The 19,941-nt window shown below is 45.6% G+C and overlaps 1 protein-coding gene across 4 annotated transcripts in view; it reads right to left on the bottom strand.

Annotated features, from left to right (window-relative positions):
- RGS8 (regulator of G protein signaling 8) overlaps positions 1–19,057 on the bottom strand; it is a 43,127-nt gene extending 24,070 nt beyond the window's left edge. The window contains exons 1-6 of one of the 4 annotated variants that reach the window (XM_058430810.1): positions 18,822–19,032; positions 12,118–12,241; positions 7,293–7,406; positions 6,132–6,205; positions 1,334–1,435; positions 433–497 (exon numbers count right to left, since the gene is read on the bottom strand). In XM_058430810.1, the coding sequence (XP_058286793.1) occupies positions 433–497; positions 1,334–1,435; positions 6,132–6,205; positions 7,293–7,298 (247 nt within the window). In that variant the 5' untranslated portion in view covers positions 7,299–7,406; positions 12,118–12,241; positions 18,822–19,032. Of the gene's footprint in view, positions 1–432; positions 498–1,333; positions 1,436–4,099; positions 4,229–6,131; positions 6,206–6,323; positions 6,433–7,292; positions 7,407–12,117; positions 12,242–18,821 lie in introns of those variants that run through there. The other 3 variants (XM_032137048.2, XM_032137052.2, XM_058430811.1) reach the window with 3 other exon arrangements.
- Positions 19,058–19,941: the final 884 nt, after the last annotated feature.

Below are 19,941 nucleotides of genomic sequence, written 5' to 3'. Positions count from 1 at the left end.
CTCAAGTGAATAATAAAATGCACAAAATATTCATTTGACTGATGCATAGCCCAAGACGCTCCCATAATTTGCAGGGAGGCCATTCAATTCTACAAGCAAGATCTGGCTGGAACCTAGCTTCTCTCATTCCCAAGTGAGCCCGTCATTCCAAACCCCTAAGCTAAACTCTCTCTTGCTAAAACTGCTGAGAATACAAAGGCTTCTTGGGATCATACTTTGAACCCAGAAAACAGAAAAGAAGGCCCTCATCTCACTGCATTTAAATCATTCATTTTCTTTTCTATATGCTCCTCTAGGCAGGAGGCTCTGTGAGAGCAGGGCCCACAGAGGTCTGGAACACCTAGTACATACCTGAATCATCACAGGCCTATGGTACATCTCTCACTAAATGGATGATTTGCCATGTCATGATATGACCTGAATTCTACTTACACTTATGAGAGAGAAGCACATCAAAGGAATCTGCCCACCTCGTAGCTTCTTCTGTGGATAATCTCCTAGAAAAAAAGAAACATCTGTCTTGAATGTTTCTGAAATAACCTCCTTGCCCTCAACAACCACTAAGATTTGCTCAAGAAAACAAATTGGAAAAATGTGGGGAGGGGTGCGGGTAGCAGATGAAGACTATACCTGGATTCCTGCAATTCTGTCACTGTAAATTTGTACATTCTTAAGTAACTGATGAAAAAAAACCCGAAGACTGGAATTCAGTGAATTTTGTCTGTTGGCTTTTAGTCTAAAGAACAAAGCTAAGTAAGTACATGATTTAAAGGTATCGAGGTAACACAATGGAAAGAAACAGTCTTAGAGTCAGAAAAGTTCGACTCAGCTCCTGACTCCATTCTTACTGTCAGCTAAATGTCTGCATTTCTGAAATGGGGATAATGATGCCCATTACACAGTTGTGTGAGGGTTACACAAGGTAACATCTATGACATTTAATACAGCACCAGCACAGAAGAGGTACTGAATTCAGGTTACTTGAATCTAAGCATATTTTTAGAGTAAGTTTGAACATTTATTTCCAAATTGAGAGCTCAGATTGACAACTAAGTAGAACCAAGAAGTATCCTTTGCCACCCACAGTTTTATGAGTGATGGATGATATGGCTTTCTAAGGAAAAAAAAAAAGAGGATTCCCATTCTGAGATCACTAAGCTATACATTTTGAAAAGGAAAATAAACATTCCTTTCACTCACGTCCGGGGATATAAAAGGAGCTGCCAAGAGACAGGATTTTTCTGGTGGCTCATCTGGTCAGCAACTCACTAAAGAAGTGAGCTATATGACTTGCTGTATTACCCAGGGAATGGCACGTGGCCATACTACTCACTTGAGAGCGCGGTTGGGTTTGTCTGGAAGAATAGCTGTGAAATCACTACATGAGTCTGACTTGTGAGACAGGCATCCCAGTCGAGTCCTCATCCCTTTGTTCCTGCAACAAGCACAGGGGCAGAAGGACGGGGAAACTCTCATGATCACAGCTGTCAGCTCTATACAGGGCCCCTGGAGCTGCTGCTACGGGAGCCAGCACTGCCCCCACCCTTCCCCAGGTGGTCTCTGAAGACTTCATGAACAGGAAGAGACCACCTAGAGAATCAATAACTACCTGAACAGTCATAGGTACCCTACCCGACCCCCTAGAGGATTAATGCTTTTTAAAGCTGACACAGCAAGTTGGTGGTAAGTCAATGAAGGTCATTAGCTTGGAAGAATTTCTAAATTAGGATTCTCTGTAGGGAAAGAAAATACAGTGATAACAAAATAACAATCCACATTTTGCTTTTCCACAAGGAGGGCAAAGTAACAGCAGCAGCAGCAGCAGCAGCTCGTGATTGCAAAGACCCAGAAGGGGTACCCACACCAGGAGCAGAGGGATGTTTGCAGGGTGCAGGGTGCATATCAGAGTCTTAAGCACAAAGTAGGGGGCCTCAAGGCAGGTCAGTTCCAACTCAAGTTCTCCCCACTCATCCCACAAATCCAGCTATAGTCAACCCATAGGACTGGTGCCTGCAGGGGGAGAAGAGTAATTGGTACAATCAGTAATTAAGAATCAATGTCCCCTTTGTCAGTTCTTATGCTTGCCAAACCAAGCTCATGTATTCCTATTTACATTTCGGCTTATCTCAATAAGCATAATTAAATTTTTAACATGTTTGTTTACATTTCTCATATGTTTTATTTTCCAAAGGACCCATATAATGACATCAGGCACTTAAATAGTTATCTCTTATAACAGATTCAGTGAGAAGTTACTCTAATGTCTCTTTCTGACTCCCAACATTAGTCTCCGTGTACCACTTTACATTTTTTTAATATGTTTAATTTTTTTTTTTTAGAGACACGGTCTTGCTATATTACCCAGGCTGGTCTCAAGCTCCTGGCCTCGAGTGATCTTCCTGCCTCAGCCTCCTGAGTAGCTGGGATGACAGGCCCAAGCCACCATGCCCAGCTAGCCTCTGCTAACCTTTAATCAGAGGTTGACAAACTATAGCCCTGAAAAGGTGCCTGTCTGTGTAAATAAAACTTTATTGCAACACAACCACACCATTTGTTTACAAATTGTCTAAAGCTGCTTTCAACTACAAGGGCAGAGTTGGGTAGTTGCAACACAGAAAATATGGCCCACAAACCCAAAAATATTTACTCTCTAGCCCTTGATAGAATAAGTTTGCTGACCCCTGACCTTTAACTATGACAACTCCTTGTGTTGAGGGCAAAGGTAAGTGGGATATGTTTAGTATAATCAAATCAGGACTTAAGAGTGACTTAGAAAAAGGAAGTGCCGCTTGCACATTTGCAAAAATTTGCCACAGAAATAGTCCTAGAAGATGCCATTCTGCATGTTGAAAGGAGTCCCTCTGGCCTAGCTTTCTTTCCTCTTTTTCCTGGGGGTGGGAAGAGACCTTAGAGGTCATCCAATTCAACCTCTTTTACTTCAAATGGATTTTCATCCCTGGTAATTGTCTTTGTTCACAGAAATCTTATCCAAGAAATGTCTGCTGGGATGGTATTATATTTGGCAGGGATGGACAGCATTTGTATTCCACAGCACATCTCTGAAGAGCCTCCTAGGGCTGGAACATCCAAGTTCCCAGAAATATCCTCTCTCCTGCAAAAAATTGGGGCCTGCACGTCCCCTGCTCCCACCTTGAATCTCAGCCAGGCCGCATTGTGAAGCCATCCATTTCATGGCATTTCCAAACATTGGCTACTGCTATTCTCTCTCCTGCGACAGCGGGCATCTTATGTGTCCACTCACGCTTGAAAATCGCAGAGTGTCTGACAGCACGCCTTGGGAGAAGCTGATTAAGGGCCCTCGAGTCATCACATTCCATGAATTCAAGTTAAGGTCCTGCTCAGGCTGCCCCACAGACCAAAGCCCAACTTTCAGTGAGTTGGTTCATTCCTCGTGCCTCAGGATCATCAATCATAAAACACTCAGGTCACTGCCCTCAGAGGGCAATCAAGAAGACTTTCAAAAAATGGCAAATCCATGCAAGCCATTTAACAAGGTTCAGCAGGGACCAGTGTAAAGGATGCTGCTTGTTACCAAGACAACTGTGATTCTCCCAAATAGTTTGCAAAAATCTTCAACAAAATATTCTTTGGGACAAAATGGTTTTTATTTTTCATCTTTCTAGCTAAGACCTCAATTATAATCTTCTTAGCTAGGTCTGAGATAATGAGGGCGGAAGTAGGAGTCAAAGGTTAAGGATACTTTTTTAAAAATAACGAGGCTTTCCCTCAACTGTCTCCTTTCTACAGCCCCTATCCCAGTAACTCACAGAGATCCCTAAATTGTTCCATACAAGCTCATGCACAGTCCCTCATCCCACCCCATAAGTCACTGCCAAGCTGTCTCACCAGTCAATGTGAGGGCTTCAGCTAAGGCAGGTCCTGCTTGCAAGGCCACAACTTTGCAAGAGGCATACAGACAAAAACCGTGCAGTTCACACAGGAGGCCTATGGGGACAGATGCAAGTAGACCACGCATAGGCTCAGAAGGCTTGGGCCAGACTCAAGTAACAGAGGGGGTGACAAGGCGGAGAAAAGAGGAAAGGGTCAGGGGCAAGAAAACAGGCCATTGATTCATTACCTGCGTGGCATCAGTAAGGCCGCCATACAGGCATCCGCTTACGGTTAACCCTTGGGCTGGTATGCAGGGACGTCAGGGCAGGAAATAAGACTGCGGGGCTCAGGAATTTACCCTTGCACGTCCTCTCACCTAAAATCAAAGAATCTGCTGTAAGAGGGGCCACCCTCTCTCATCTGACTGCACTACATTTCCTCTCAGACAGGTTTCCGCCAGCGGAACACCTCCCCACACACATCCCCCCAGCCCCACAAATGTCCACTTGTCCTTAGCAGGGGCGACAAACCAAGGATGGACAAGAACAAATTGTTGGTGGCTTCATGTTGTTGATTATTGGTTAGGAGTTCCTGATTCCCCAACCACTGGCCATCAAATATAAAGTGGGACGTGTGCCTCAGGGGAGGCGTGGGCCTAGCAAACCAAAAATTACTGCTCTCTTTCTCTTACTAAAGTGGGGCCCAAGTGACCAGCCAGCGGGGTTGAAGGAGGGGGTCGGCACTTGCTCCAAAATAATCTGATTGGATGCTGCTCTGCTTCTCGCCTCCCTCCAAGGGCACCTGTCCCAGGTGGGAGTGCATGGAGTCTCGGGAAAGTGGGAGTGGGAGGGAGGTTGGAGGAACTCCAAGAGAGGCTTGTCAGGCACCATCACCACACAGGCTTGCTCCTCTGCAGGGATCACAGGTGCAGGCTGAAGAAATGAATATGCAAGTCACCCTTTCTCGCCCATATGGAGCCTACATGACCTTCCTCAGCCTGGGGACTGGCCTATTCTTGACGCGAAGCAAGAAGGACATGAGTGTGGGAAGACAGGGGTCATTGAGGTTGAAAGCTGATTGACTTACAGTCTTCCTCTCCTGAGGGTCCCATTCTCAGTGCTTCAAACCCTTTGTTCCCACAGAAGACCTCTGATAGGAAGAAATACGTGAGGAGAGCAGCCTATCCATAAAGGGCTCCCCTGGGGAACTCTGACATCAAACATAGAACCCATTTTAAAAGGAACCTGATTTAGATAGATAAGACTCCTATGTGAGCTACACCATTTAAATTATTTTTATATTACCGCGACTATTTCACAAGTACTTTTTAAAAATAGCTTCTTTAATAATACTGTAATTAATAAAATTAAAAGATTTCTTTGTTAAAACTAGAAAAAAAATTAGTCAGACTATGTATGAAGGTCCATTGTCACGGATTGTGTTCCCTGGCTGCAGGGACATTTCCTTAATCTTTCTTCTAACCGGGCTTACACCTGCTTCCCCAGAAGTCACGAAATCAAAGCTTTTGTAGCTGTGACGGTCCCTAGAAGTCATGTTTGGGGCACCTAGGCCTCTTGCTGTGGGATATGGCCCCAGGGGAAGGGGAAACCTGTGCAGGGACCTTTATTATCCTAGAGCCAAGTGGAACCAGAGATGACGACCCACCTATATCTCAGGCAAGGTCATTTGGGGCAGGGGATCACCCAGCCTTCTGTCCCTGCCGTGTCTCTTTTCCCATCCCACTGCCAGCCCACACTGGCTTGCCCATGCTGTTCAGATGCCTGTCTCTCTCCTTCAAATCCAGCGCTGCCCAAATTGCTACTCAGACCCTCCACTACCCATCTGATGCTCTCAGCCACAGATGCCAATAAATAAGAATCAGCAGGACACTCTGACCTAGCTGCCTTACCCATCCCACCACCTCAGGGCTTTTATCCCATTTGGCCCTGGACTTCTGAGAGTTAGGAGTTACCCAAAGCCCAGGAAGTTCAAAGGTGTGATTGCCCCCACAGTGCATGTGCCCTCATAGGTGGGCATCAAGTCACAGGTGCTTCTGGGGCAGACAGGATGAGACAGAATGGGAAGAGAGGATACTCAAAGAAAAAACAAACGTTAAAAGCAAAGAGCAAAGATTTACCAAGAGGGGGAGAGAAACTAGAGCCTCCGAGGGAAGAAAGCAATCAATATGCATGAAGAGGCAAGTTAATTAAATATGGATAATGCAATCGGTGCACACAGACACCCCGGAGAAGAAAGAGAAAAGCAAAGGCAATACTCACTGTCTTTGGCCAGTCCTCATGGCCTGAGGGTCTTTGCCAACTGGATGGTCAGAGAGGCTGCAGGTTAAGGCGCTCTGGGGAAAAAGTAGATCTTTCTTTTAGCAGTCAAATCCTCGGCGAGTGAAGGGCATGTGTGCAGCAACACATAGGCGCACACACACACATATACACACACAGACATGCACAACACACCTCCCACCACTTGAGCCAGGCAGCAAGCAGCCCCGCTGAAAGCTCTTCTCTCTGCTTGTCACATCCAGTAAATACTGAAGCAGCCTACACCCAGCGGGCGGCGGCTCAGCTCCCGGGCACAGTCTGCACGCCCATCCTCATTGGCAGGATGCAGAAGGTGCCCCTGAGCTGAGCTCAGCCTCACTAACCTGAAGCTCCTCTGGCTGCAGCTCAGGGAGAAGTCCCCACAGCCCACAGCTGCCTCCCTCTGCACCAGAGGCTGTGCAGGGGGCAGCAAAGAATAGGTATTAACTCTTTCCAGTCACCAGTGAGCTGAAAATCAAGTGTCCAGGGGGCCCTCTTCTAATGAGCCCCGCTGCTGGCTGAAGGTTGGCTGCTGCACCGGGAGTGGGGAGTGTAAAGATCTTGCCCCAGACAGCTGCTGACAGCAGGAGCCACTCCAAATCAAATCTCCTAATGAGCCAGGAGGAGGGGGGCTGTCTTGCTGGGTGTGATGTGATGTGATAAATGCAGAGAGCAAGAAAGCTACAGGGCAGGTCACACATCTAAATTCCACCCCCTTTCTCCCAATTTCTATTGTGCTGCACTACCAAGCCAAGCCACACAGCCCTGAAATTAGCCCTCTCTGCCACATCTCAGCTGTGCCCCTTACTCTACAGAGGCATTTCTCCCCCAGCTCATCTCCACTCCCACCCTAACCAGTGCCAACCACACCACTCCCCACTTCTTAATGAGAAATTTCCACCTCCTCTGCCTTCCCAAACATGCATATTTCCAACTGTATGCTCCTGCCTCTCACCTGGTTTTTCCTACAGTAGAAACTCACCTCTCTCCCTCATCCATCACCTAGCAACTTCCCCCTACTTGCATTTGTTATGGAGTGAGACTTTTCCTTTTGTTCTGCCCGATCTGCACATGATCCCTATTTTTCTGTCTTTTCCATTTCTTTCTTCTTCCAAACCCCCTTACCCACATCGGTCTTCACACTGCCTGCTTCAGTTCCAGAAGGAGGACTCTCTTCCTGCTTGCCCTAGTGTAGTGGTTCTCCAAGCATGGTCCCTGGACCAGCAGTGTCAGCATCACCTGAGAAGTATCAGAAATGCAAATATTCAGGCCCCACCCCTAGACCTACAGAATCAGAAACTCTGGGGACAGTAATCAGCCTTCCAGGTGACTGTGATGCATGCTAAAGTTTGCAAACCGCTGCCCTGGGAGAAAGCTTGTCTTCTCATTATGCTCTAGGTCGCTAAGGCTGAGTCTACACTCCCACTCATGAACTAGCTCCAAAGACACATAGCCTTTGCTGCAAACCATTTCTGAAACCCAGAAGGCAGCAGAAATCTCAACAGAAAGTGATGGCTTTATAATAATGGAAATGAATTCGATTTTTTAAACCTTTTTAAATGTATAAAGCATTTTCATGTATTGTCACTCAGCAATCCTATGCCATCGTCAGAGAGAGTATTATTATTCCCATGTTACAGATGACAAAACCGAGGCCAGAAAAGGTGATGTACCTTTATCAAAGCAACCCAACGTGCCAGAGGAGGCACAAGGACCAGAATTTGAGTCTTATGACTTTAACAGCAGAGTTCTTTCTACTATATCATACCAGAACCCAGTCTTTCTGGCCAGATCTATTGGTGCAAAACCTGAATTCTCTCAGTGAAATGATTCTGCTGCAACTACTCATTGCCTGATGATAAGATGAAATAAAAATTCCGATGCTGCCTCCACAGTGACTCATTGTCTCTTTCTGATATCGTCCACAGTGCCCCTCTATTAAAGAAAGGGAACTTTGTGTTATAAAATGAGATGCAAAAGAAAAGTTTCTCATTTCTTATTACCCCTTTCTTGAACCCTGTTGCTAATTGGGGTTTAGAATTTAAGCAGAAAGAGAACCCTTCATTTCTGGACATTTTCTTGGTACACGGCACCATAAGAAACTGGTACACAGATAAACTGGTGAATAAAAGCCCGTTGATAAGCACTCCCCTAATTCAAGATATGTTTATAGAATAAGGTGAATCCACATAGCTAATGTTTAATGAGCAGTTAGTATGTGCCAGACACTATGCCAAACATCGCATTTGAGTTATCTGTTTAATTTTCAGAAAAAATTTACAAAGCCAACACCTTTATCATCTCCCTTTTACAGATGGAGACACAGAGATGCGTCATTTAAAAGTGGCAGAGCTGGTATCTAGCACCAAACCTGATGCTTCCAGCCTCTGCTCTGCTCCTCGCTTTAACACAAAGGTAGTGCCATCATAGGACACTTCCTACCAGCAGTAAAACAGCGGAACAAAGGCCTCCCCCAAATCTCATGCTGCCCCAGCCAGTATCCAGGGGGTAAAGGCCCCAAGGAAAGAGAGCAGGGCTGCAAATGGGCCTGCGTCGCAAGTGGAAGCTAATCAATATTAAGCAGGCATCAGAATCTTCAATTAGCCTTTGGAAAAATAATATAGTCACAGGAAGTCAATAAGTCCAATGTTTAAAAAGAGCTATAGTAAACAAGAAAAATGTAGAAGAAAGAACAGGAATATAAAGAGCAGAGGGACAAAAGTGTGTGGACATGAATAACACAAGGAAACGGAACATTAAAACTAGTCCAAGCTTTTTTTTTTTTTCTAATCAAAACACTCCTAAATGCCAAAAAGTAATCACAGAGGACCATAGTTTGAGAAGCACGGACCTAGCGCAGGCCCCTCTCACAAGAGGACACCAGCATAATCTTCCAAAGAGACCAGGGCATAATTTCAGGGAGGAGAATTAAGCTGAACCTAAAGTAAAGCATTCTAGCATTGTCTTCTTTCCTGAAACAAATAAACAGAAAAGGCAAGCACAGTTAAGTGCTCGTGAGAAAGGAATTTAACACCTTGGACTCTGCATTCCCCAGGCTTAGAGCCCTGGCCCAGGAATGTAGAGCTCTGGGTTCTTTTCCAGCTACTGCTCCTGACTTGCTAGCTGCAGTTGGCACAGGACATCTCAACTGGCCACAACTCACGTTTCTTACAGGAACACAGTGATTGCAAGCCCTGCTCCTGCCTCTGGGCTGTCCTGCCCCACTCTGAACTTTCCAGTCTATACTCACTCCCCTTGGGAAGCCCTGCCCTCTCCAGGCACCCACCACTCCTCTCCAGAATCAGTGCTTCAATCTTGCCTCTTCGACTCTAGGCTGCTTTTCCAGAGGTTTGCTGGACAGCTCCTCACATCTCAGACCCTGCACGCTATATTGTCTCTAAACAGACCCTGCATGCTGTACTGTCTCTAAACAATCACTCTCCCCCATCCTCCATTCCTGCTGGGCTCCCTGTGCTTACTTGTGACATTACTTGGCCCAAGTCCCACAAGGGACCCTAAGCCTAATCCTAACCCCAACAAGTACAGACATTTCTGGCTTCTTTTTCTCCATTCCCTTCCTAAATTGGTTTTTAAATCTTGTCATATTTTTGAAATATTTCTCAACTTCATTCCCTCCCATCCACTGACGCTGCCATATGAGAAGTTATTCAACCCCCAGCACCTGCACAACCCCCTGCCCTCTCTTAAATAACTGATCTCCCTGCCCGCATTTCTTTCTCTGCCCACCCACAAACCTTCTTGCACACTACACTACCACCAGAGTACCACTGAACAGATACCATAAAGTGGATCATCTGTGCAATCATCTTTGATGGGCTCCATTGCAGCTCCTTGTCCTGCCTGACAATGAGTTTGTCCCATTTGCCTATCCAGGTTTTCTATCCCACAAACATGCATGATTCCTCTGCTGTCCCTTCCACCCGGAATGTCCCCACCCTTGATCCGCTTGTTAACTCTCAGCTTCTTACCTGAACCCATTACCTCAAGCTAAAAATTCTCCTTTCCAAACCTTTTTCAGAATTCTCCCAATCAGAAGGAACGAACCCCCTTGATCCCAATAGCACCACCTTGCTGTAAGGCCCTCTGACAGCCCACATCACAGGCATAGTTTATTCTTGAGATTTCTCTTTTCTGAGCCTCTCAACTGACTGTGTGCTCCAAAAAGACAGACTCTTTTACTTACTCTCCTTACTATTAATTCTCATTACCTCGCAGAGAGCAGGTGTTGAGTAAATGTCGGCTAAATTTGATTTCGAGCTCATGAAAAAAAAAATCTGAAAAATCTCCGAGGATTCTTTATGGCAGAAACATGTTAGACTTCTGCAGCCTTCTGGTCAAGACTGAAGTCAACAGAATGCTAACGACACTCAGGGTCAGCTGCACAGGTACATAAGGCATTTGCAAACTAACCCAATAGCCTGGTGAGGGCAGGGTGGAATTCATCAAGAGCAAAAGGAGCACCTGGCATTGTCACACAGGCCATGAGAATGTAATTAAATTGAAGATAAAGGGAGTTTAAGTCTGCAATATAATATTTTAAAAAGCCATGAGAGTGGAGGAGGAGGTTTATTGCCAAATGCCCCTGTGTGTTTATCTAATCAACATACTACCTAGGATAATACCACATTTAAAGCTTTTAATAAAACAGTCATTTGGATATTAGATTTGAATTCTGGTCAACATGCTAAAGCTCTTCCGTAAATCTTTTAAAAGCAATTTCCACTTCGTAGCTTCCTAGTAACAGTAGAAACATGAATCAACATATGCTGCATTGATTTAGGGTTTCCATGGAGACCGGAAGGACACAGGGAAGGGCAGGACAGAAGGAGGCCACTTGGCCCAAAATTCTACTTTAAAAAATGCACCTCTGTCTCATTCCTCTGAGCATTAGCAGCCTCATTTCCTGTTCATCAGTTCAAGCATCCACATATTTAATTTATAATAATGCTACTCAACTCCTCATAAGGAACATCAGAGGGGACGTGGAGAAAAGTCAGCAGCTAAAGCTGTGTGCCCATGAGGTTTGCAAAGAAAACCAAGAAGCACAGGATTTGGAATCAGAAGAAAGGGCCTTTGGTACTAACTCTGCAGTTAACTAGCTCCATGACACTAACTGCTTCTACTAGCTCTGTGATCACCAACTAACATCACCAAGACATTTCAACTTCAATTTCCTCATCTGTAAAACACAAATTAACACACCTGCCCGGTCTATTTTTCAGGGTGATTATATGCAAAGAAATGAGAAAGTCTGTGGGGGAAATGTCCTGTAAATTCCAGTACATCACACCCTATTATTATATTTGAATATGATCTTGGCTTCACTTTAAATGGAATTTTGCCAGTGAGCAAGGAGATGAAAAAAAAAATTCCTGATTTAGTGGAGATTAGACTGACTGGAAAAGAAAGTGGTGGATTTGACAGCCCTGAGCTTCAACCCCAACTCCGTAATTTTCCAGATTAAGAGCAGATCCAGAACTGTGGGCAAGCTACTCGCCCTGTCTGAGTATCATTTTCATCATGGATAAAATGAAGATAATAACAATAGCAATGTCATAGTCTTGTTATAAGGATTGAATTAGATAATGTAACGCAGTCTTCATCACAAATCTTGACAAACGGCAAATAGCTGTCCTGTGTGAGCCACTTTTATCATTATTCGTAGTCTTTTCAACTATATTTTATCATCTGTAAAATGGGAATTAAATTTCCTACTACTTCCTCATTTTACATAGAGGATTACTTAGATGTCTGTTCAGCTATTTAATAAGCTGTTTGGGGAAAGGTGCTATATAAATAGAATGCCATTATTTAAAGATTCATATTTTTACCACCTGCTCACCGAGGTGAGACAAAAATGTATAAGATAGCACATCTGTAACGATTCTCGAGCTGCTCAGTGGCTGGGGGTTACGTAAGTCTCTGTTACCTTTCTCATTTCCTTTTGTTCCTCTTGAGCATTCATTTGTCTCCTCACCGCTCACTGCAGGGTTTTCCTCTTGCCAGCCTCTTTTCTTTATTCACTATCTTTATACTCCCCTTTCTAAGTGTGTCTAGAAAGAAATTTCAAAGTTAAATTTTGGAGGCTTTGGTATCTAAGCCTGCAATTCTTCCTTAGGTCTCCTAAAATGAAATGGTATAGCAACAGCAAGGGAAAGAAACAAAATCAGGAGATGTTAGAGGATTACATAGTGCTGCCTTGCAGACAATGGCCATCGGGGTTAAAAATAAAGCTTAAGAAACACCTCAGCCAAATGTAATACGTGGACTTTGTGTTGAATCCTGATTCAAATGGAAAATTTTAAAAATAATACAGTGCAACTGAGAAAATCTAAACACTGATTGGATATTTAATAGTATTAAGATATTATTGTTAATTTATAGTGCAATTTTGATATCGAGGCTTTTTTTAAGAGACCTTATCTTTTAGGGGTATACTCTGAAATGTTTATAGTCGAAACGATGTGCTATCATGAACTGCTTCAACATCATCCTGGGTGGGAAGCTGGGTGGTAGGTACACAGGGACTCATTCATTGTTCTGTTCTCTTGACTTGTGTATATTTGAAATTGTGCCTACAATGTGTGGCTTCAGTAAAATAAACCAACAAAGTGCAAGAAAACTGAAATACAGAAGTAGGAGACTGTTTGAATGGAACCTGATTTTCTGTACATTTTTCATTGTAAGTTTTTCTCCCCTTGAATACATCCATTTTAAGAAAAGTCTACTATTTTATGCCTAGGGAGCAGGTGCTAAAATTCACAGAGGTTTAGAATGGGTATAACTCCTAGACATCACCTACAGAAACTAAACTTTGAAGACTTTGTCCAATGTCACATTTCTTAGAGGCATAACCAGGACTCCAACTCAGAGTTCCTGGGTGGAATCCAGCCATATCCTTTGTTCCCACTGCTGAGCTGCCCATCTATACAGGCAGAATCCAGGGCCATACGTTAACACTGGACAAGGAGACAAATGATGGCCTGTTTGCTCACCTCCCCAGCCCTTCTCTGTTCCTACTACGATCACAGCCTTAAACACTGAACTCAGGTTTTATAAATGACCTTTCCAGTGGCCAACTAGTTTCTGTGAGGGCAGCTGAAGGGCAGGAAGGTAGAGTGGAGAGAGAGAGCTCATGCAACATACACAACTCTTCACACCCTCACAACCTGATCTCCTGTCCCAACAAGATCATCAAGGCCTCAGGTATGAAATACCTGGACCTGTTTTCACTTACTAACAACTCCTACTAATCTATCCATGTTACACACACCCTGATCTCCTTCCAGCTGCTCTCAGATGTGTCTATTTAAGGTGAATTCTTCCTCCTGTGGCCTTCCACCTATCCTTTCCCATGGACCCTCCTTTATGAACTCTATCTTTATTTTCTCTTTCTCATATGTTATTCTGCACTTAACAAAAACAATGTTCATCTCTTTTATTTAAAAAAAAATTCCCCTTGGGTGTTTCTCCTTTTATCAGCAAAACTGCTTGAAAGAGTCTCCTCTGCTTCCTCACTTCCTATCCCCTCCTAACCCCTTTGCCATTTGGCTTCCATTTCCACTATTCCCCCGAAACACAGCCTCCATACTGTGAGGTCCAAGTGCAAATGTTTCAGTACTTGTCTTTATGAACCTCTTTGCTGCCTTTGCCATGGTGACCATTCATTTCTTGCATCTCTCTCCTTCGACTTCCAAACATTACACTCCCCTGGCTGCCCTTCCCCTTGGTCTCCTTTGCTGGCTCCTCCTCCTCTGTCCACCCCATAAACACTGGTATTTTCTTTCCTCTCCAATCTTAGCTTCCTGCCTCTCTCACCTTGCATGCTACTTGGGCAATCTCATCTTTGCCCATAGTCCTAACTACATTGGGTATATTGACCATTTCTAAATATTTTTCTCCAACTCTAGCCCCTCTCCCAACAGGTAGACCCCAATAGCTCCCAATCATGTAGACTCCGACAGCCCTTGAGTTGCTGAACATACCCCTCAGATGTCCTACAGGCCCAACAACTGCAAATATATCTAAATAATGGACACATCATATTCCCATCTTTTCTTGGCCCATTTTATCTGCCACCCTCACCACACCCACCTCCCACCCGACCCGCACCCCCTACACACACATATAAACCTTGGCTTCCTCTGGAATTGCTGATCTCAGTTTCTGGCACCACCATCTACTGAGTAACTCAAGCCAGAAATAGGAAAGTAATTACAGGCAACTCCCTTTCTCTCATCTCCTGTCGACAACCAATTACCAAATCATACTGATTAAATCTTTCATAGTTTTCAAATCTGTCTCCTCCCCTCCATCCTTGCTACCACTGCTCTGGCTCATGTCCTCATGGTCCTGGTTCATGTCCTCACAGTCTCTGGTCTCCATGAGATAGCCTATTTTCTTAAATTCAGCTCCAATCTGCAGCCATAATCACCTGGTTAGTCACAAACATGACTGCATTTCCTTCTCCTCAAAACCTTTAAGCCCTTCTATTCTAGGGATAAAGTTCCAGCTTAAGAAGGATCCTGATACACAAACTCCCCAAGGTCTGGCTACCTTGAGAGTCACCTACCACTTCCCTGGCTTGCCCTTCAGGCCCCAATAACTCTACACTTTCGACAATCATGAGCACACATCACAGAGTTCCATGGCTTTGGGCCTCCTTTATTCCATTTCCTCTGCCCAGAATGTCCTTGATCTGAGTGAGTCCTGCTCATCCTTAAGCTGCACTTCAGGACGACTTCTCCAAAAGCCTCACCTGAACACCCAAGTTCAGGAAGTGCCCTCTGTGCTCCTATGGCTTCCAGGCACACGTCTCTATGTCAGCACCTGGCATAGCTAGGTACCTGCAACTCTCTTCTCCTAACCAGACCCTAAGTTCATCAAGGGCAGGGAGCATGGGTTCATTCATTCATTCATTCAGTCATTTGACTAATATTTAAGTGTCTCCTATGTGCCAAGCAAGGTCCCAGGCATGGGTACATTACATTCCCTATGTACATTGCCTAGGTAAAAGGTATATTTTTCATCTCTACACCTCCAAAATGTAGCACAGTCCCCGGCAACAGGAAGAGGCTCAGTTAATGTATGTTGAGCTGACATGAGCCCCCCAGCAGGTAGGTGAGGAAACTATGTTTGGTGTAGGATGCTGGCCAACAGAGACAGCGTGGGGTCACAGAGTGGCACAGGCTCCAGGGTCAGCAACAAGGGTTCAAGCTCCAACTCTGCCCCTTTATGGCAGGCTCTCCTTGGCTTAGGACCTTGCCTTCTCCTCTCTGAAATCAGAATTACTAAGGCAATGCCCACTTCCTGTGTTACTGCAAGAATTCAGTGAAATATATAAGTAAACATGGGATGTACATCACTTAGGCTTATGAAAACATTAAGTCACAGGGAGAACATCAGAGTCCGAGAAGGCAGAAGCCCCACACCCAGTGGGGAGAGGTGTGGAGGCTGCACGGACGGGACAGGAGGGCCAAAGGCGGAGAAGCAGAGGGATGTAGTTTTCAAAGCCATGGAGCTGAGAGGCAAGCATGAAACCCTGCCACAACTAAAATGTGGCTTTCCCTCCTATCTCTCAGTGCCAGGGTGCTGGTTATCAATCTCTTTCCCTTCTCAGATAGTAACAAAAGCTTTACCGTTTCCATCACAGTCTACAGCTGTGGGCAGAGAGCAGCTTCAGCACTCTCCCCCTCCTCTGAATATAAAATAAGCTCTTTCTAATCCTCCATTTTTAATGACTTCAGGCAATGGCTTTCATGTCCTCCCTCCTAGCTCCATTCTAGCCAGACACCTAGAATCACACAGCAAGGAGAATCCACAGCCATCGGACCCAGGAGTGGGGTTCAGCCACAGCAACAGCAGCAGGGAATAGTGGAGTGGAGCCCGGGACTCTGGGGACAGTTCTCCCACTGGTATCTGCTCCGAAATTCACAGAGAATTGGGAACTGAGAGCACTCAGTGAGACGCCTTGCTTGCGGGCATGTGCTGATGCACGTTAATGTCTGTGCTGGGGGCGGGAGGAGGGACGAGGGCTGTGTGGGTGCACTCTGATGCACGGAGATGCTGAGCAAATTCCCCTTGACACTTTTCCTTGAGAGACAAGGCCCTGGGAGGAATCTACCTTAAGCCACTCAGCTTTTCTGAGACCCTCTTCCTTCTAGAACCTTTTACTACTGAATTCAAAAGCCTTTGGGAAATTCCATACAGAGAACATTGACAAATTCCATATAGAGAACACTAGCAAAGGTTCAGATGATGCTGCTGATGTTTCTTGGACAGTGAAAAATACCCCCAGGCACAGAGGGGAAGCAAGGAAGCATTTCTGACATCTCTAGAAATGTAGGTGTTTGGACAAAGAAGAAACCAGAAAGCACAAAACAGAGAGCCTGGAATAGAATGGACAGGAAAATTGTTCTAAGCCATAAAGTCATTATACGTAACAAAACTTACATTTGTATAGTGCAGTCACAAGTTGGGTTGTGCTATACAAATGTGAGTTTTGTTACTTATAATTACAAGTCACAAGTTGGAGTTGGGACTGAGAAAGGAAGATGGAGAACAAAAAGGACATTTGAGGCTTAGCACCTGCTAAGTAGGAAGAACAGGCATATTTCTGCACCCTTGCTCCTGGCAAGAGTGGTGGGCTTAAAGGTTCTGAAGAGTCTGTTAGAGAGTAAATGGGGATGATGATACAAGGACAGGTGCTTTCACTTCTCTGGCTGAACTTCATTGAGTTTTTTTACCCCCCTTGAGCCTCAATTTGTTCCAGGAAGTTGGGAGAATTAAACAGCATCATGTGGGGCAAGTACCTGGCAAAGTTGTTCAGCACATCTTGACCATTGGGAGCTATCATTCCTTTCAGCTTATCCTCACAAGCTCCTTTGAAAGTGAGCCAGACACTTGTTATCACTCTCATTTTACAGATGAAGCTGCTCAGTGGCCCTGAGTGGAGGGCCCAGGGTAATTCAATTAATGGCCCTAGGAAGACTTGAACCCAAGACCTCCAGTACTTTTTTCACCCCAACTCTGCCTATTCAGCTCATGCTGCTGCTGACCCATAGCTGAGATCCACACTTGGAGAGGTTTTCTTAACAGGAATATGAGGGTTTGGTTCAGCTGTCCATCCACACTCTTGCTCTGTCCTCTAAGAGCCCCTAGCTGTAGTGGCATGGCTGTTGTGACTAAGGAACCATGTTTTCCAGGTCAGAGTTCACTGACCCACAGGAGAAAGACCTTCACCTAACTGGCATGTTTCGTTTACCTGGACAAGAATAAGAGCAAGTTTTCAGATCCCTTTGTGTGTTAGACACTATGTGGAAAAAATTTTTAAACAAAGAAGAAGCTAGAAGGATGTGATTCCCAGGGGAGGCTTACCTTGACCTGGCCATGGTGAGATGTGGGCCACACTACACACTCTACTCCCCACTCACTCATCAATTTTCCAGTCTAACACACACTTCTTTCAGGAAACCTGCTCTAAGAATGGGTGGAGCAAACAGTTAATAAAGACTAGTTTACTGGAGTGATTGCTCACCGGACTCTCATTCTCAAAATAATAACAGCCATCATCAGCGTAATACCATGTTGCATGTTCAGAGCTTTTAACTGTAACCAAGCACTACTATGATCTCATGAATACAGTTATCTCACTCCCACTTGCCAGCGCCTCCTCCATTTTCCAGGAAAACTCTAAAGTTCTTCAAATCTATAGGAACAAATAATCCAGAATTAACCCAGACTTCAGGATGGGGTAAGCTTTCCTTCATTATTTCATTAGACTGTAAGCACCCCAAGGTCAGGACCTACAAACACTTGCAAGCCAGGTTCTCAGTATGTAGTTCAACAATAGGTTGATATTGAGTCACCACTCTATCACAGAAAGAGAAGAGCAACCCTTTTCCCAGTGCTCAAAAAAAAAAAAAAAAAAAAAGTCACTGACTAGACAGTGCTGAGAAGGACCCATTTAGCTGATGCCACGGACTCTTCAGTCCCTGTAGGAGGCAACTGTGCCCTCAACTCACTGCTTAGAAATTGGTGACCTCCAATTTTAATCTCCCTCCAACTCATTGTGATTGTGAGTCCTTCTGCATCGGAATGTGTCACCAACGTTAGTCACCAGCAACACCAAAGACCTGCACATGTACTGGAAACAAAACAGATTCTGTGTGCTGCCAGACTGCTGTGCAAGCAACCCATTTAAAACAACAGCAGAAAAAGACATGAATGAAACTAAAAATAAAGAGACAGTGTTATCGTCCAGATATCAACCTACAATATTTTCAGAGCCCCCTAAGGGAGCTGAGGGAAGAAACAGGATCACCTTTGAACAGAAAGCAGGTTTTAGGGGACCTGAGGAGTTGGGGTTGAGGAAGGAGGATGGAGAACAAAAAGGACATTTGAGGCTTAGCACCTGCTAACTGGGAAGAACAGGCATATTTCTACACCCTTGCTCCTGGCAGGGTTGGCGGGCTTAATAGCTCTGAGGAGTCAGAGAGTAAATGGGGACAATGACAGGAGGCCAGAACCTTTTCTGCCCTGCAGTGTCCTGCACCTCTCAGCAAGACTTACAGCCTGGGCTGACCTGCCCAGGGACCCACTCAGGCCCTGATAGAAGCAGCTGCTCTTTCTTACCTGCCTGGCGGTGGGCAGCACAGCTGGGAAGGTGTTGCTGGTGCGGGCCCCAGCTGGGCATGGTTCGGTGAGGCCCTGAGTGACAGAGTCAGCCACCTCCTCCTGGCACCTGGGAGAGGGTGGCAGAGGGCAGCCCACTTCACCCAGCGCCCCTAGAATAGCGGCTGCAACATGCTGCTCCCGCCGGCTCCGCTCTTCTCCAGGCTCTGCATCTCATGAAAAGGGAAAGAGCGAGTGAGCGGCAGGGGAGCGGGTGGGGAAGCAGAGGGAGGGGAGAGGGGCACTCTGACAGATGATGCGCACTGCCACGCAGAGTCGGGGGAGGACCGCAGGCTCCAGCAGGATGGCACTGCCTGTGTGGCTCTCCCGCTGCCAGCTCGCTCACGGGCAGCTGCCTCCGAGGGGCTGGTGGCTCTCCAGAATTCAGGGAGAGGCAGAGTTCAGAGGGGACGGCAGAGGGGGAGGTGAGGGAGGGAGGAGATCACCTGGGACACAAGGAGGCGAAGTGGGGTAACTGGCTTGTGGGAGAAAGGATAACCTGCTTTTGCTCAAGACATTCCAGGGTGAAAGTGGTTGCTTTATGAGAGTTGGTGAAGGGGGAAAGATAAAGCCCCATATTCCTAGCCTGGCTTCAAGGTTGTCGCTCTCCTTTCATAACCAACAAGGCCACTTTTGCTTAGGATTTCAGCAATGGCTAAGGCAATTTATATCACGCACAGCTCCAACTTTCTCAAAGAGGCAAAAAAAAAAAAATTAGGCATGAAAGGGTGTAATGCATGAAATGTTCTGTGTCATTTGTCACCCTCTGCTGCAAACAAGCCTGACTGTCCCCTCGACCACCTGCCCATTGTGTGGCCAGGGGGTGGTGGTGGCAAGAACAGGCGCAAGAGGAAGCATCATGGAGAAATGGGGAGAATGTGACGCTTCTGTCTCTAAAGGTCCATTTGGAGAGTCAGGACAAAACCTCTTGGACAGTTTGGGCCAGAGCCCAGAGCAGCTTTGGAGTGGAGAGGTGACCCTTCACATGGATCCCACAGTCTCCTGGACCTGCCATGCACGAGGCAGGTTCACTGCACAGGCCCGGAGCTTACAGTCACCAGCTCTATTTCCAACCACAGCC

This window comes from Hylobates moloch, unplaced genomic scaffold (genome assembly GCF_009828535.3).
Source record: "Hylobates moloch isolate HMO894 unplaced genomic scaffold, HMol_V3 SCAFFOLD_18, whole genome shotgun sequence".
In the NCBI taxonomy this organism is placed as follows: domain Eukaryota; kingdom Metazoa; phylum Chordata; class Mammalia; order Primates; family Hylobatidae; genus Hylobates; species Hylobates moloch.
The sequence above is the reverse complement of the archived record's forward strand: the minus strand, read 5'-3'. Positions and strand labels throughout refer to the sequence as shown.